Here is an 18,207-nt window from a genome sequence, read left to right on the forward strand (position 1 = left end):
CTATTAAAAAAAAAAAAAAAAAAAGGTTTTTTAATAATATAGCCTCAATCTGCCAGGGACTGGCAGAGTAGGATGGATGAGAGGAACTTACCAGTGATACCAATCATCGCAGTCATCACAACCTATCATTGGACTGCCATCATCTGGCTTGTTACAGCCAGGACAGATCCAGATCTGGTTACCCCACTCGTCTCGGATCTGGTGCAAAGAAAAGCAAAGTTAGCTGGTTTTCAGGGCTAAGCAGGCAGGAAAATTGACATTAAAATAACAAAATAAAAGGTTTCTTGCTTATCTGACTAAGCCATTCAGCAGCCAGCGCTGCTATTTATGAGTTCTCTGATCATGAGAGCTCGGTGTTGTGTCGTAATTGATTTTCCTGCACTGCACATGACGACAAAATCATGTATTTTTCTGTGTTGTCCTGTAAACCAGTAAAGCCAGTTACACCACCCGACCTAAGCATGGGCATTCACACACAGCAGCCGGGGCTTAAGGACACAATTCCTTCTCTGTCTATACTTTTAAAATTCGACCCTGTTAATGGCAAGCAGGAGCCACGGCAGCCTCCTGCGTAAGATAACAGTCTTATATGCATGTAAAATATACAGCGCCGTGTGTATATATTGCTGCATTACTTATTAGCCAAAGTCTTCAACTCCAACGAGCTGATAAGATCAGGATATAAAAAAAGTTGTTACTGAGTAACTTTCCATTCCCCTTATGACATTTATGTCACAGTACAATTTACTAAAGGGTAAATGAAACAAGAAAGGCAGATCATTTACAGTGCGAGGCAGCTGCTCACCGGGTTTATCATATTCGAAGCTTTATGCATTTTTTTAATGTTTATATCCCGCTAGACCCCATTGTTTGTGTTTTTAAACTTCCAGTGGTTTCTTGAACAGCTCTTTGGTAAAAACATACACGCAAAATGTCACAAAATCCACCTGAAGGAGTGCAATTAACAACACAAAGTACAAAATGTCTGGGGTATTACCCTGACTCCATCATTCCTTTATGAAGATTTGCACATTATCGCTGAATCTCAAAAACAGAAACTGTTTTGTTCTCAGTTTTTGTGCATTTACACATATCTCAGGCAATAACTTTTTCCTATCTGCACAGCTTATAAAAGTGATATTAAAAAGTAGCAGATGAAAAGCCCCAAATGTTCTTACTAAAAAAAAAAAAAAAAAGCCACTACACGGTGGTCTGTACATCTTACACCACTTCCTGAAAAATCAATAGGAATGTACCAGAGCTGCAACCAACACATCACTCTTCCCTGACTCCTCTTAAAGCCCTGAATGTTTTCGTGGTTTAAAACTCGAAAATACAAGGCCTAGGAATACTAAGCAGGAAACAATCCCCATCCCAACAGCGATATGGAGTAGGCGACGTCATAAAACAAACTCGATTTCTGAGCTGATTGATTGCAATAATCATTCCTATCTACCATCTAATCTCACATCTCCAAAGTCATTTTAAGTTGGTAAAGAAGCATCTGCTCCTCAGGTGAAGTGTCTGGGCTTGGTGTGAAGAGATCCGGAGGTATTTTAGTGGGATAACCCCGCTGGGGAGGGAGGGGATGCTGTGCCATGGTGCTGCAGAGAAGGAGCGCTGTGGGATGTTGGGCTGAGGGCTACAGCCTTTTACAACCTGTTTGAACAACCTGGCTGCACCCACATCATCCCCCAGGCATGGGCACCCATTTCTGGTGCTGCCTGTTTCGGGTACTGGCCGTGCCAGGTGTAGGCAGAGCTGTTTGATGTTGCCCCATTAGAAAACAGACACCCTAACTTTTCAAAACTTAGTTTTTCAGCATTTTTTTCCCCCTGCAGAATGCCTGTCTCAGGCTCTCAGGGGCTGGAGAGGGGCAGGGTGGTCTATAATCACCAAAACCTCTGCCTGTTTGTTAAACAAAAACTTGGGCTGCTGAACGAGGATACTAAAAATATTGCATAACTTCTTGTTCCTTAATGAGCCAAGGGTCATGGAAGGAGGGACAGGATGGGATTGCTGAAGGCTGTGTCAGTACAAACCCCTGAGAGCTCACGAGCAGAGCACACGTACTGATCCTACACAGAGATCCCACAGCACTTCCTTTTTTTTTTAAACTATAAAATCACCCTCCTGTCCTCCCCTGCAGAAGGGAGTTGTGCACTTCTGTCACACTGGCTCCACTCTTATCTCTACAAAGAGTTTTCCCATGTGACCTGGGGAAAACCATGTCAACGTTCTGTGTCCTGGGCTCCCTTCATACAGGAGGCTAATTGTTATTATTTTCTTCTTCTCCAACCTCTCCCTCAGCATTTTGACCTAAAAATGTCTCACATCAAGGTGTGTCTCTGCCTGTGCACATCATGGGATCCTAAAAGCCTTGGTTTCAACTATAATGTTGTAAAACATTATTTTTCACAAGGGCATGTAGTGACAGGACAAGGGGAAATGGTCTTAAGTTGAAGGTGAGTAGGTTTAGATTAAATATTAGGAAAAAAAATCTTTACTATAAGGGTGGTGAGGCACTGGCACAGGTTACATAGAGACGTTGTGGATTTTCCATCCCTGGAAGTGTTCAAGGCCAGGTTGGATGGGGTTTTGAGCAACCTGGTCTAGTGGAAGGTGTTCCTGCCCATGGCAGGTGTGTTAGAACTGGATGATCTTTAAGGTCCCTTCCATTTAATCCATTCTGTGATTAAATGGTTCTACGAAAAGAAAGAAATAATCTGGAGCATCCATGTCCTCTGAATTCTCCATAAGGTGCTAAGAGTGTTACCACTAGAGGTACCCAGGCGAAGTTCTAGGTTTTCCTTCTTTAACATAATCTCTTAAATTATTTCTTTTCATGCTTACTGAAGAAAATGGGATGTAGTGAAGTATTTAGGAAATGTTTCTCTTTTACAGTAAATTTCCAAGTTTCTGGGCACTACTGTAATATTTAAGAGTGACACTGGGTTTACACCTGAGATACCAAAGGTGAGGATTTGTATCCTGCACCCTAAAGATATGCACAGCCTATGTGACATTGTCCAGTGCTGTAACTAACTCGGGAGTGAAATGGAGCAGCTGTTTAAATAGAGATCAGCAACATGATACAGCAGTTTAAGTCCAGCAGGGAAAAAGCACCTTTTCCAGCAGAGTAGATTTACACTAGGAATTGTTATAAAAACAGGAATAAAAAAAAATCATCTATAAGTTGCAATTAAAGCTCAGACAGTTGTAATAAAAACAAGTTTTAGGTGTTTTAAATGGTGAGATTTTTAAACTGCTACCCACTGCAGCTAAGCAAGGTATCACCAATCAAGCTGGAATTCAGCCAGGACATTGGAGGGTGACACTGCTACAGTTGTGAATGGTGCTGCTCTTCCAGGACCAGGAATGCTCAGGACTTCATTTTACCTTCCATCTAAAGCAGAAACTCACAGCAGCAGAGCAATCCAAGTCCTACCCAGAGGCATACCCACATTCTTTTAGGGAATGTAGCTCCTACACCATGCTAGATGGGAGACTTTTCCAAAAGAATGAAGAATGCCACCAGACTGAGGACAAGTACAGAGTATGTGTCAAACACATTAATGAAATGTAGACTAATGAACTATCTACAGACTTCTGAGATGCACAAACGTTTGCAATTTCTGTATGTTGAGGAAACCAGGAAAGAGATTAGTGGACTCTACACATTTCAAATGAGGGCTAAGTCAAATTCTTGATGTTGTATGAGGGCTTTGTACTTTACCTGACTGACAGCAAAATCTATGGTGAGTTTGACATTTGAGGTTTCAATTCAGCACTTTTGAAAGCATCTATAAAAAACTTCCTCATCCAAAAATAAGTGCTCTAGCTCAGTTAGCAGAAAATACCCAAGTGGGATGTAAGTAGACTTGTTAGAAGAAACTTAAATATGGAACTAGGAACAAATGAAAAAGTCAGCCCAAGCTGTAGTGTTTTAGTTAAGCTATTAACCCCTCAAAACATTTGCGTGGAAACAAGGGCTGGATAAACAACAGAGAGCAACATCACAAGCTGAGGAACCATGAGCTTGAGATGATGAGTCACCCAGGAGCTCAACAATTCCAGAGATGAATGTCCCTGGCACTGGGACAGAAGACAGCAGTGTGTGTTACCTACCACGTACGTACTGACGGTCTCGGTCACCACGCTCCGAACTGGAGCTTTGGAGCCTCCGGCCGCCGACACGGCGGGAGAGGGTGGTGGGATCAGGACTGGAGAGACGGTGGCCTGTGGAGGAGGAGGAGCTGGAGCTGGAGGAGGGGTCACGTGAACGGGAGCTGGCACCGGTGACGGCACGGGCGGAGGCGTTTTGGGCCGGGTCACGGGAGCGGAAGGTTTGGCCTCTGGAGCTGGCACCACTTTGCTGATGACTCTGTGGGACCAAAAATGAGGATCATCAGAGTTGGTGGGTGAGAAAGCAAAGATCCATCACCGACTAGACAGAAAGGAAATACAGTGCAGCTAATTCACATCACCTTGGAGTCACCAAAGAGGCTGTTTCAACCCAACACAAGGACTGCTGTCATTGCTACACCCATCCATTTACAGGACAAAGCACAGAGCCATGACCAAGTGAATGCCAGGACAGCCTGAACCACTCTGTGCCTCGCTGTCGTATAAATATTCTCTGTGGCTTTACTAAACCTTGTTTCGTTAAGTTTTATTACATTAGCCCAATTTGTGGGAAATATTAGAAAGGAAAGTTTATCAGCTGTGAACAGCACTGATTTTAATCTTCAAACTGAGAGACGATATCATCCTCTTAAGATCCTGCATTAGGGGGTTCTGCAAATATTTGCTAGTTTGGTATTTCTTTCCCCAAATGTTTATGAAATCAGCAGTGGATCTAGTCAGGACAAATAAATGACGCACACTATATACTCAGCAGATAAAATATTGCTACTTACTTGAGTAGCTGAAGTAGACAGGATGTAGCTCTAGTAAATACACAGTATAGAATAATCTTGCCCAGGAAGGGGGATACATAGAGGACCCAACGTTTATTAATGACTGTTGATACACAGTGTTATTGATGTGCATGCAATTTAACAGACAAGCCAGAAAAAGCCCTTACTATAAGGCTCTAGGTTAGAAGCATAAAGAGAAGGATGTTTTAGAAAACAGAACCAAAAAAAAACCCCTCAAACAAAACACAGGATAGGTCTATTTGTTTTACCACATTTTGGTAAATCATTTAACTAATTTATTTATATTTGAATGGTAACTGTGGGAGTGCAATTGATTTGTGATGGGACAGTACGAAGAGGGTGTTTTAAAGAAAGGTTAGGCATTCCTGAGAGAAGGACTGCCTAAGGAAGCAAAAAATGGAGACATCAGTAGAAAAACCATGAGAAAAACCAAATTGCAACAACTCCTGAGAACCAAGAATGTCCAGCTCCACCATCAATGGGAATTTTATGTTCAACTTTGGAGTTTATTGCAACTCTCTTATGGTACTCCAAAGGCAGTATCACAACACCAACTACAATGTGAGAAATTGTCTGCATTTTAAGTCAATAATCCAAGCCATCACTTGAGAAAGGCTTGGAATTATACAGTTTTTAATGCTTGGCTGAAATAATGGTGCTTTTTCTCCCAAGATATGCCACTTGCACTACAAAATCAGAACTATGGCAAGTTATAGTAAAAACAGACTTAGGAAAAGGAAACCGAGGAATGGGTTTGGTATTCCTGCCTAACCTCCAGCTGCAGCACCACACCCACCTTCCAAGACCTACTAGGAGTGACCAGGGGAAGAAAACCAAAGTCAAGGAGGTTTAGAAATTTAGAGTGAAGCGGAATCTAAAAGGCATTAGATGATTTTCCATCAGCAACACTGAAGACCTTCACACCACTCAGTGTCCCATTGATTGCTTCAGGTACCTAATGTGGGAGCTCAGGCTCTTTATATGTGTCAGTAAGGTGCTAGACTGTGAGTCAGTGCAGGACTCCTAATTTACGTTGTCTGTGACTTGCAGAAGGAAGGAAGTCCTAATATCAGGCCATCATAGGAGCAACATACACATCAAAACCAGGCTCTTTCTCCTGTGAGTGGGGTACATCCAAAACCCCACTGTTATCTCCTACCAAGAAAGTTTTCTCTTTTGCTCACAATGTGTTTCTGGTTTAGTGAAAGTCTCAGTGTGTGGCTCCCTGGGCTCCTGCCAGACTGGCCACCCCAACACAGATGCTTCTTTTGTGCCTTCCTCCTTCCACTGCTCACATAGAGAGCCCTGGCTCCCAATATGAAAGCCCAAGACCTCGCTGATGCCAATACTCCCATGGTTTGCAAAGTCACCCTCATGGCTTGAGAGCCACCTCTCAGTAAGCAAACTCTTAGCAATAATAAAAGTGAGGAAAGCAAAATATTGGCACAGCAAAAGTCATTTGGATGGTTTCAAACATCATTACCCCTTCTTCCCCCGCCTCCCTCTTCTACCTCCTGCAAGTAAACAAAGTCCTGCTATGAGTTCTTCAGGGAGTCAACCCTCCCCAAGTCTAGACTAAGAAATGTATTAGCTAATAGGATTTTAAACACAACTTTGCACACAGCGTAAACAGTTTGAAAGAAGTATTAGCTAATATAATTTGAATAAGACTGACCATGCCCAGCTAACATATGAAATTAAATTGCAGAGTTTCTTGATCCGAAGCCAGGTTCTTCTCCTTGCACAGGGTCTTCGAAGCCACTCTGCTAATAACTGCAGAAGCTGCAAGGAATACCACATGAAATCTTCCAAAACTACAAATATTCATTAGGGAGCGACAGACACTCATTGATTGGCTGGTTTGCTTGGAGTGTGCAATTAGGACATGTTCAGTATATAGGGCAGCTTGTTTATCTTGATTTTAGAGCTCAGTTATCAAAACAGGAGATCGGCATTTCGGAGCACGCTTGGGCCTACCACTCCCTTGGGCTAATGAAGTTCAGAGACTTCAGACTCCAGAGTGGAGAAATGAATGGTTTTGTGCTACACCATTAGAGGAGATGGAGTAATCTCAGCGAGGGTGGTTTAGCCTGTCCTGGAGAAGGGGCTGCACACATGGCAATATGGAGGTGGGGAGAAATCAAAGGGAAATAGCAGTCCCACGACTAATAATTAATGTTACTTCAGACTTGGAGAGAAACCTGATATCAAAACAGTATGTAAATGATGGCAAGATTTATGAGCTGCGTTTTACAGACAGGAAAATTGAGGCACGGAGCACACTGCAAGTAGGCAGCACTCACTACGATCCTCCTGGTATCTAAATCCACTTTAAATCTCTGCTAGGATTTAAACTCTTTCTCCTGTTAGTGGGGTACATCCTAGAGATTTTAAATCCTAGCAGGATTTAAACTCTACCTTGGGACATCACCGTACATTTATGGTTGCCTTCTTTCCCAAGTGTGTTTTCATAAGCTTCCAAAATCATCACTAGGTCTGCACGTACAATGCTATATAAGACGAACTTTCACCTTCCCCACACCAACCCAAAACCTCTAAAACTGAGGCTGGGCGAGTATTTTTTGTAGAAATCAAACACAAATGAACATCAACCAACAACAACACACTCAAGAGTCCCGAGACAAGAACAGCACTTCTCTGCAGGCTGCTTGCCTGGCAATGTAGCACAAACATATTCTACACCGAGAGATAAAAAGTCAATTAAAAGTTGGTTTTGAATCAAAATAGTTCTTCTGGAATAAAGGAGTGTGAGGAAACCTTTGGAATACATGTGGTAATAAGAGACTAAAGGTTACCACCCCCTTTGAAAAAAAAAATCAACCCCGAATTAATGCAAACACTGGTTTACATTAATTGTAATCTGTATCTGGTTATGTCCAACCTAAATTCACTTTGGGTTTCTTTTTAAATGCCACCAGGAACTGTGCTGCTCACAGAACCTCAGCATATTGATCACTGAACGCACATATTGATTTGTCACACAGTGCCCAGCAGTAGCCAAGAAAACATATCTGAACATAAAAAAAAGGGGAAAAGCCTAAGGGACATGAAATTTAAAGTGGAAGGACAGAAAGATAGAAAAATCCTAAATACCATGATTACAATGAAGAATACTATTTTTCTGTGTTGGTTTTTTATAACCCCTTTGTTAAAGGGCAGGGCATGAAGCTTCCTGACAATGGCATTTTCAAGATATTTTAATTCCTCCCAATCTGCTCCAGTAGTGCAAGCAGCACTTCGAGCCAATATGAGAACTTAATGATCTTTCATTGCCAGTTCTGCTCAACTACATCAAGGCTGAGCTGGGCCAAGCCCAAGGCAACACACAACAGGGTGAAATATCCAGGTCTCAGCTGAAGAGTCAGATCAGAGAATCACAGAATGGTTTGGGTTGGAAGGGACCTTAAAGACCATCCAGTTCCAACCCCCTGCCATGGGCAGGGACACCTTCCATTAGATCAGGTCGCTCAAAACCCCATCCAACCTGGCCTTGAACACTTCCAGGGATGGGGTATCCACAGCTTCTCTGGGCAGTGCCTCACCAACCTCGAGAGTACAGAATCAGTGCTTATCTACTGGTTTAAAACTGTGCCCAACATTATATTGAGGAGAAGGAAGAAAAGCAAACTTCAGTGAAGTTTATTTGTTTCAAGAGTTTAACCTAATATCTCTACTCATAATGGTAGACAGAATGGAAACCCGTTTTAGTCATCACTCCAGGGCAGTCACTCCATTTACAGCTACATATCTGAACCCAAACAGGATGAAACTCAAGTGTCTGCTTGCAGGAAAAGTGCAAATTCTACCAAAGTCTGAAGTGTCATGACAGGTCAGTTGGTTTATAATTGGCTCTATGTGGTATGAGCTGTAAGATGCTACATTTGGAGCAAAATGAAGCTCCAAGGTGTGAAAGGGTTTCCTATCTTTGGAAGTAATTTATTTGATTCCATTCTGATCCTTATGGCTGAAAGCCCCACTGACTGCTTCACAGAAACACAGGGAAAATACATGTGCATGGAAAGGAAATGGCTTTTCAAAAATAAGATATGAGCCACAGGGCTGAATGATTGCTATGGGTGATGAGCTCCAAAAAAATGCTGTATCAGTACCCTGAAAGGTGTAGTAAAAAAATCACAGTAATCTTTGTTTCTCAGAGGCAGAGCTCCAGGGAAGCTGTTTCTCTGCCCAAAGGAAAAAAAATACTTGAAAAGTCCTAATTCTTTTCTGAACCCATGACCCATTTTTAAGCAAGGAGCAGGAGCTAAAGGGACCTTTGTAAGCAGGAAAATGACACCATCAACTACACTGACGCAATTAAAACTAGTGCAATTCACTTAGATTATTAATCATCATATTATCTATTAGTTTTGATATTCCCTTCTTGATATAAATTCCTCGGTGCTAGAAACTATTTCATTACTGAAAAATCTCACATCTGGAACTGAGGTTGTTGCACCAGAAAAAACCCTAAATACTCTAAGACCTATGGGTAAGAGTGTCAAAAACACCTCAGGGAATTAGGAAGATTTCCATATGGTTTAGATTCTTCACAGATTAGAGGTGATTTTGAAAATTTTATTCCAACCCTGGAGGAGAATCAGTGTAATTTAAGCTCTGTAATGTAGGCTAATTCCCATATTACTTTTAGAAAGGGAAATTTAGTTGCTATGTATTATGCCCTGCTGAATATTTTACTCTGTGCAAACAAGTCATGTTGGCAAACAGAAGCTCCACAAGTACACGCTCTGACCAACTCATGAGTCTGAGTGCCAAAAAGCACCAAACCTCCAGCAGAGCCCCAAGCAATTCTGCAAGTGAAGACTTTAGCACTTAAAACATCACCTGCCACGCGATATTCTTCTCTGTCAAGGAAAATTAACTTTGAGCACTTATTCCAACACCTATTTTTGTAGACACTGTCTCCCCCAGGCAAGCATGTTGACCTTCAGTAGTGCACATGGAGCTCCACAGCCCATTCTCCATTTCAGTGGAGCTGCAGGGGGGGCTCAGCCTGGAGAAAAGGAGGTCAGGGGGGACCTTCTCACTCTCTACAAGTCCCTGACAGGAGCTTGTAGCGAGGTGGGCGTTGGATTCTTCTCCAAAGTAACAAGGGAAAGGACAAGCAGAAATGGCCTCAAGTTGCACCAAGAAAGGTTTACATTGGGTATTAGGGAAAATTTCTTCATGAAAAGGGTTGTGAAGCCCTGGAACAGGATGCCCAGGAGAAGTGGTGGAGTCACCTTCCCTGCAGGGATTTAAAAGACATGAAGATGTGGCACTTTGGGACAAGGTTTAGTTGTGGCCTTGGCAGTCTTGGGTTAATGGTTGGACTTGATGATCTTAGATGTCTTTTATAACCTAAATTATTCTATGATTCTACAATTCTATCACTGTGGCAAAGCCCCACAGACACCTCTTCCTGGGCAAGTGAGTCTAGTGATTTCACAGGCATTGTGTCACCTAATCCCATTCACAAGTTTGCTGAGCTTCATCTTAAAACCAGTTAATCTTTTTGTCCCCACCATCACCCTGTTCCAGGCTCTCACTGCTCTGGTGTCACAGCAACCTTTTCTAATTTCCAGCCTACATTCATAGTCAATTAAGTCCCATTTGCTTTTGTGCCAATATCGTTCTTCAGCTTAAATTGCTTTCACCCTCCAAAATGTTTACTTGCCTGAGGTATTTGTAGCCAGCAATCATAACCCCTCTTCACATGCCAGACTAAACACACAAAGTTGTTCTCCTAACACAGACTCCACTGTGTTCTCCCTAACAGTGCTCCAAGCCCTGCTCTGCACCTGCTCTTCCCATTTCACACAGAGTGGGTCAGGTTGGAGGAGACCTCAGTGGGTCATCTGGTCCAACCTCCCTGCTCAAACAGAGTCACCCCAGAGCACACGGCACAGGATTGTGTCCAGACAGTTCTTGAATATCTCCAGTGAGGGAGACTCCACATCCTCTGTGAGCAATCTGTTCCAGTGCTCTGTCACTGCACAGGAAGTAAGTTCTTCCTCATGTTCAAGTGGAATTTCCTGGGCATCAGTTTGTGCCCGTTGCCTCCTGTCCTACTGCTGGGCACCACCAAGCAGAGCCTGGATCCATCCTCTGACACCTCCCTTTGGATACTGACAGAAATTGATGAGGTTCCCTCTCATCTCTCTCTTCTCAAGACTGAACAGGACCAACTCAGCCTAATTTATCCTTCCTGAACACAAGCTGACTTAAAGAACTGAACACAGTATCTCAGAAGAAGCATCCACAGGTTCTCATAGGACACTTCCCCTATCTCTGCTAAAATCTCTTGCAATGCATCCCATTGTGACACTTGCATCACGTTGGCAACTCTGTCATTCTATGACCAACTGATGATCCCTCACCCACTAAACACCTACTGTAGTGACACACAAATCAGCTCTTTTCTTCTGGTTGAAGCTTTTATCAGTACACTTCAAATGCAAAGTCTTAACTGCAATTTTTCATTTACTGAATTAAATATAATTTTTCCCTTCCAGTCAAGGGGATCCAGTTCTTTCCAGACAATCAGCAGATCCTCATTTGTACCGACACGGTCCTGTAACCTTACTGCCAACAAAAAGCATCAGTGTTCTACCTTCTCCTGTGACAAAATTTTAAATGAAATTATTAAATCAAACCAGTTGTATCCTGTATGAATAACTCCTTCCAAAAGAACGGTGATCTTCTCTGTGCCTTCATTTCCATGGTCCTTCTTTCCTTCTTTTCCTGTTTGCTCAATATCCTTCCCAACATTTAATTCACTTTGACTTCATCTCCACAATCTTCTGTCTTGGACACATTAAATTCTTTGCTAACAGTCCTTCTCTCATAGAGATATGATGCTTATTTCCAACATTCCTTTGGAAGGAGCTATTCATACAATTCACTCTGTAGTCACTTTGCTGCAAGTGCCCCATTCCAACAGGCAGAAAACACCACTTTTGAATCCATTAGGTCTTCAGTCGAGCTGACATTTCGAGCTATCTCCTTTGGTTTACTCTTGAAATTGAATTGCAGGTTTTATATTGTTTATTTTCCCATTACTTTAAGTGAAACAGAGTTCTGCCCTTGGCCTCCACCCTCTGTATCTGTTACACCAGAGTATTTCTCCCAACAACCACAAGCACCTTTCTGTCGATGACTCCTAAATCTCCCTCCCATTCTTTCTCACCATTCTGGACTTACATCTCTGGATGGTTCATTGCCAGTCTGACAAAACAAAACTGAGCTGGTAGCGTGGCGTCTTAGTATCTTTCATCTCTTTTTTTTTTCTTCTCTTATCATCAATAACAAACATCTTCAATGTGAAAACCACCTGGCATCATCCCCTTCTGCTGAGCTCTCAGCAGCAAAACCAGAAGCTGGTAAAACATGTTTATGCCAATGTGCTCTTTGCAAACTTTCTCTTATGTGTTCCCTGCAAACTGCTCTTTACTGTCATTTGTTTTGGGAACTGTTATGGAATGCACTATCTAGAAGCTTGCCCATAAACCCACATCTGCTCTCTCTGAAGGGAACTGGGGTAGTATACGAATTTTCCTGAATTACCAGGAAATTATGCCAGCGTGGGTTTAGAAAGTCTCTAAAGCTGGAATTTTCAGCTTGTTACTGAGACATGTTTTTGAAAGAAGCAAGTAAGGTGGTCAGTCCTGAACCTGAAACTCTGTACAGCTAAAGATCAATTGCTCACAGGACAACTTCACTAAATTCAGGTAGGACCATCTGTTCTTTTGTGGCTACTTCTTTATGGTCTGCTTGTTCATGTGCAGCTCCCAGGAACTATAACACAAATCCTTGGGTCTATAGAGTTTCCTCACTTTTGCTGAAAAACTTCAACACAAGAGTGAATAAAAGGAAGTACCTCTGTGAAAGAGAAGAACAAATCAGCACCTTTGTCTTGCAGTCCTCTTCTATGGAAAGTCTATTTTTTAAACAAATACCCATCTGCCTTTCTAATCTTTCACACATATTTGATCAGTTTCTGTTGTGCTTCAGAAGGGCAGTTGCCCATGGCCATTTACACAAGCAATTCCCTCATGTGTCTAAACTTGCCTGAAGTAATTTTTTTTTTTAATTGCAGTATACAGTATACAATTTTTTTTTTTTTTTACTCTTGAGCAATAAGCAGCAAAATCAAAGAATCTCACAGTAAGTTGTTTTGTTTTCTAATGACTCAAGCCTTTTTATGGATTCACTTTTGGAGTCATCACCCAATGTGGCCAGCAGCAAAATGAAAATAATTTGCCACAGCCTACTACCTACCATAAACAGGATGAATAATTAGTTGGGATGGCTTCAGTAATTAAAAAAAAAAAGGAGGAGGGGGGGGAAAGCTAAGGACTACATCTGAAGCTGTAAATTTAATTCACACTCAAGGAAGAAAAAGCTCTGCTAAATCACCTCTAGAAATATAAACAAAAAATGATCATTTACTTGGTTTGGTAAAAGGGACATGGTATTCTTCACCTTTTTTTCATGTAAAAGCAGCAAGGGAGAGGCTGGGGAACCTCCACCAAGTGAAAGAGCCTTTTGGATGGATACAGGACCACACATGTGGATTTTACTGCAGGATTTGAACCAATATGTTACACTAAAAAAGAACAATTGGGAAAGGGATATGAATCATACCCGAGACAATATCTTCATTAAAATACATTCACCATTTAAAAAGGCATCGAAAATCAGTCCTCCAGCTCCTACAATTTAAAAGACTACAAAACAGAAAAACGCTGGTATGTCTATAAATACACACACAAAGATTGATGAAAGCTGTAAAGATCACTGGAATTCCTTCAGCACACCTTGGAGAGGAGCAAGATCATTTTTCATTACTCTGCCTCCTCACTTAGGTGGTCTGTCGATCATATCAAAAATGATTTCACCATTACACGCTCTTTTACAACGAAACCTGGATTGACACCCAGAGCATTAGCTCTGTCAACACACGGTTAACACAGTCCTTCTCTGCTGAAATAACTGGGAAGCCCATTAGCGCAGCAATAAACACAGACTTCCACTGCCCGGACCCCACTGTTTAATTCTCCCAAACAGTGGTTTACCCTTCTTCATTTTTCTCCCCGAAGTATCACTTTTTCCCCCCCCTCCCTCCTCTTTAATTCCACAGTAAGTTCTCCTCCAGAGCTCTCTGTTGAATAAGCAGGGTAACACACACCGCCCACAGCTGTGTCCCACAATGGCCCCATGCTGTGCTTGCATTACGTCTTTCCAAGGATTTGGTCACGGTGCCTTAACTGCTCCAAACACTGCCTTTATTCATGGAAACGTGCGGAGGGAGGGGCTTCCAGCAGGATTCCTTTACCTGTTTCCCCACCACAAAACAGTGAAATAAATGGAATGGGTCACGAGCTACTTGGCTGGTAATGCAAACCTAGGGCTTGACAAGTCAATAAAAAGCCAATCCTTCCCTCCCCAGCCACACACAGGGAGCCAAGGCTGGAGGCAAACAGTTTGGATGTGCCAGCACAGGGAGCCTAATGAACCCCATTATTCAGCTGTTGTGGGCAAACACTATGAAGACAGGAATCTAAATTGTCAAAGTCTGAGTAGCACTTAATAGCACCCAAAGTTCAGAAGTTTCTTCACATCCTCTGATTTACCTGTAGGAGAACAACCCTACTAAAAATTAAACCTCCTGAACATCCACCAAAGATGATACGGTAAAAATCAGATGCATTCTTGGAAACTACACATGGCAGAATTCTAGTTTAATTAAAACTAGCAGCGAAGTCATGGAAATCCAACTTTTCTCCACAACTCACACAGAGCTTGAGCTGTTTTTAAAAAAGCACATATTCACATTACAGCAGCAACTACAGATCCCCAGTGAGCTTTGGGGGACAACAAAAAGGTCCCTCCCTAATTTATTGTCTTCAACCAGACCAATAAAAAAGTATATTGATGTATTTGCCAATACTTTCTTCTTCTTCTTTGCACCCTTGGTGCTATGATTGTGTTATATGCGTGTGTAGTTTTCCCACAAAAATTCAATCTCTGAAGAGTTTGCAACTCAACTCTTTGGTAGATTAAGCTTGTTGCAAACAGAAGATCCATCATTAAGGCATCTGTTTTTTGGAGAACATTACCCTGCGATACAACGTGGTGGCTCTCTGCATACTGCAGGTTAGATAATAAAATTTTACAGGATTTCAAAAAATATGAAGAACTGTTTTACTGCAATTCTGTTGCCCAATTGTGCTGCGCCTAAAATAACAAATTCTTGAGCAAACAGCACTGAAAGAGGGCAGGGTGAGGTTGGATATGGGGAAGAAATTCTTCCCTGTGAGGGTGGTGAGACGCTGGCACAGGTTGCCCAGAGAAGCTGTGGGTGCCCCATCCCTGGAAGTGTCCAAGGCCAAGCTGGAGGGGGCTTGGAGCAACCTGGGATAGTGGAAGGTGTCCCTGCCCATGGCAGGGGGTGGAACAAGAAGGTCTTTATGAACCCTCTGAATCCAAGCTGTTATGTGATTCTGTCGTTCCAAACCCAAACCGTGTCCATCTGTGCATTACAGCTTCAACGAGGAGATGTTCTCCAGTTGCATTTCCTTTCAGGCTTCCATTTTTTCAGACACAGGCTATCTTGACAACTTATAAAAATGATGTGCTATGAGCACCTTATTGTTTAGATCTTTGGTTTAGATGGAAAATCAAGAAACTTGGTGTAATAAACCAGGTCCCCCTGTCCTCTTAGCCCCAAACATATGCTTCTGGGTCCCTGACGTTACACAGAGAGGTCACCTCTATGGTCACAAAATAATTTCTCTACCTTGCCCCTTGGTTTTGAGATTCCCTACAGAGGATGTCAGCTGGCTGTGCTGGTGGCTTTTGTCATGGGAGTATCACATGAAAATAAGTTGGCCTTGGATTGATAATATCCTACCCAAGCAATACAAAGCTTTAGTGGAATCAATTAAATATCTGGATAACAAAATTTTTTCTATCCCTTAATCCTTTTAGGATTTTATTTCACAATCCACAGGTTATTTAATATACATTTTTATAGGCACATACCCATAGATATCTGAGTATGTGTGCGATTTATTTTTGGAGAAAGTCAGTGTGTGATTGCTTTGGGAGAAAGTCACATATCTGCTCATTTAAAAATATAGGAGACAAGGGGCAACTTCATTAGAGCAGCAGGTCAGGTTTACAAGTTAAATACTGTTAAAGTACCTGTCTTTCCTCCTCTCCTGTCTGGTTTCCAGGTTTTCTGCTGATGGCAAAGCTATGATACGAGTCTGGAGCAAAAGTCTGAAATTTTAAGGTAAATCTGGAGACCTGATTTCACAAAAAAACCCATATTTCCTGCTTTTAAGGCACAGAAACACTGAAACAGCCCCCAGCAAGTAGCACTCTGCTTTGTGGTCTCACATTAGTGTCAGCAGCCATGTTTTTGTTTTTTTTTTTTTAATGTATTTAAATGTAGAATAAATTTATCTAAAGTACCAAAAATTACAGCCTGAACTTTGGCTGACTTTGGTCAGCTGTAGTAGTAGCTGGAATGTCAACACCTCATCAATAGATATGATTTAAAAAAACTTATGTGTATGAAAAATTATAGTGCTTAGGAAAAATAAAGACAAAAAGAAACCATGATGCGGTTGAATAAAAGTATTAAATTCTACTCATCATTTGCAGTTCATTTAAAATTTAAAAGTCTATACTAGCTGTGTTTTTTGTTTTGTTTGTTTTGTTTTGAAAAAAAGATAGCATCTCTAGTTCCTTCCTATACTAACTCAGTTAGCAATCTACCTTGATAACACTGGAATGGCAAAAAAACCCCCAGTGAAAAACCCTTCCAACATATCATTCAAATCATATCTAAAAAGGTGGTCATAAATATTTTAGAACCCTAGCAAACCAATAAGAGCAAGGCCCATTAAGGATAAGATCTTTTACAACAAATTAAATAAAACAATTTATTGAAGCCTGGACTTGAGATAAACTAGATTTACTAGCTGACCTTTTATTCATTTAAAGAACAAAATTAGCTCTAATTGCATTAGAATGGAATCCAGTAAATTTCTTCTAATGTGGCATCCATGCAAGTATTGCTGTAATTGTTTACAACTAAGATGGAAATGCTTTGATAATAATCTACTTTCTTCTTGTTTTACTGTGCAGTTAAAACACTTGCAAAAAAACTCTTAAGCAGAACAGTTTTTCCAATATTGGTTTATCCATCCTCCAGCAATAGTACATTTTCATGTCTATTAACCCAACATTATTAGTAGCTGTTTCTTTTAACTGATGTGTGTTATAAGAACATTTGCACTCCAGACAAGCTCGAATGCAGGTATCACTTCGAATCTAGGAGAAATATGTATTTTAGTATTTCATGTTCAGAAACAAGAAAGGAAGACACTTCTCTGCCACTGCCATCACTGCTTTGTATATTGGTCCAAGCAGAGCAGCCAAGAAGTGAAATCACAGAATCACAGAATGGTTTGGGTTGGAAGAGACCTTAAAGCCCACCCAGTTCCAACCCCCTGCCATGGGCAGGGACACCTTCCACTAGACCAGGTTGCTCCAAGCCCTGTCCAACCTAGCCTTGAACAATTCCAGGGATGAGGTATCCATAACTCCTCTGGGCAACCTGTGCCAGTTTCTCAACACCCTCACAGTAAAGAATTTCTTCCCACGATTTAATCTATCCATGCTCTCTGTCAGTTTGAAGACACGCCCCCTTGTCCTGTCACTCCAGGCCCTTGTCCAAAGTCCCTCTCCAGCTCTCTTGGAGCCCCTTTAGGCACTGGAAGGTGTTCTAAGGTCTCTCTGGAGTCTTTTCTTCTCCAGGTTGAGCAGCCCCAACAGCTCACTACGCTTCAAAGGCATTTTCCTCACCACTGCTGTGTTATTTAGTCAACTTGTGTTGCTGTTGTGTTGTTTGTGGTGTGACATGAATCTCCACTCCATGCACCATCAATATGACACTTTTTCTTCAGACACCTGAAAGCTTCTGTGGCCTCATCAAGATCTGTAAGTACTTCCATTGAAGACAATGTTTTATATGTAGTTCCTCCAAACCAACCAACTTCCAGTTGAACATTTAATTAAGTACTTCCAAAAGCCTCCAAATGGCTCTTCAACAGAGGAAATTGAAATAATTGAAATCGCTAATTTCTCCATCTAGTTTCTACTCATCAAATTCTATGAATCCCCCAAAACTTTCCTTATACCTTTCCATGGTGATCCAGGGTATCCTCAAACAATT

General features: G+C 41.7%; 1 protein-coding gene across 1 annotated transcript in view; it reads right to left on the reverse strand.

The window, feature by feature from the left end:
• Positions 1–18,207, reverse strand: part of TAF3 (TATA-box binding protein associated factor 3) — a 114,015-nt gene that overhangs the window by 3,946 nt on the left and 91,862 nt on the right. The window contains exons 5-6 of the mRNA XM_017807821.1: positions 4,129–4,384; positions 92–198 (exon numbers count right to left, since the gene is read on the reverse strand). Of these exons, the coding sequence (XP_017663310.1) occupies positions 92–198; positions 4,129–4,384 (363 nt within the window). The remainder of the gene's footprint in view (positions 1–91; positions 199–4,128; positions 4,385–18,207) is intronic.

This window comes from Lepidothrix coronata, unplaced genomic scaffold, assembly GCF_001604755.1.
Source record: "Lepidothrix coronata isolate B3197 unplaced genomic scaffold, Lepidothrix_coronata-1.0 Scaffold20, whole genome shotgun sequence".
NCBI lineage: Eukaryota > Metazoa > Chordata > Aves > Passeriformes > Pipridae > Lepidothrix > Lepidothrix coronata.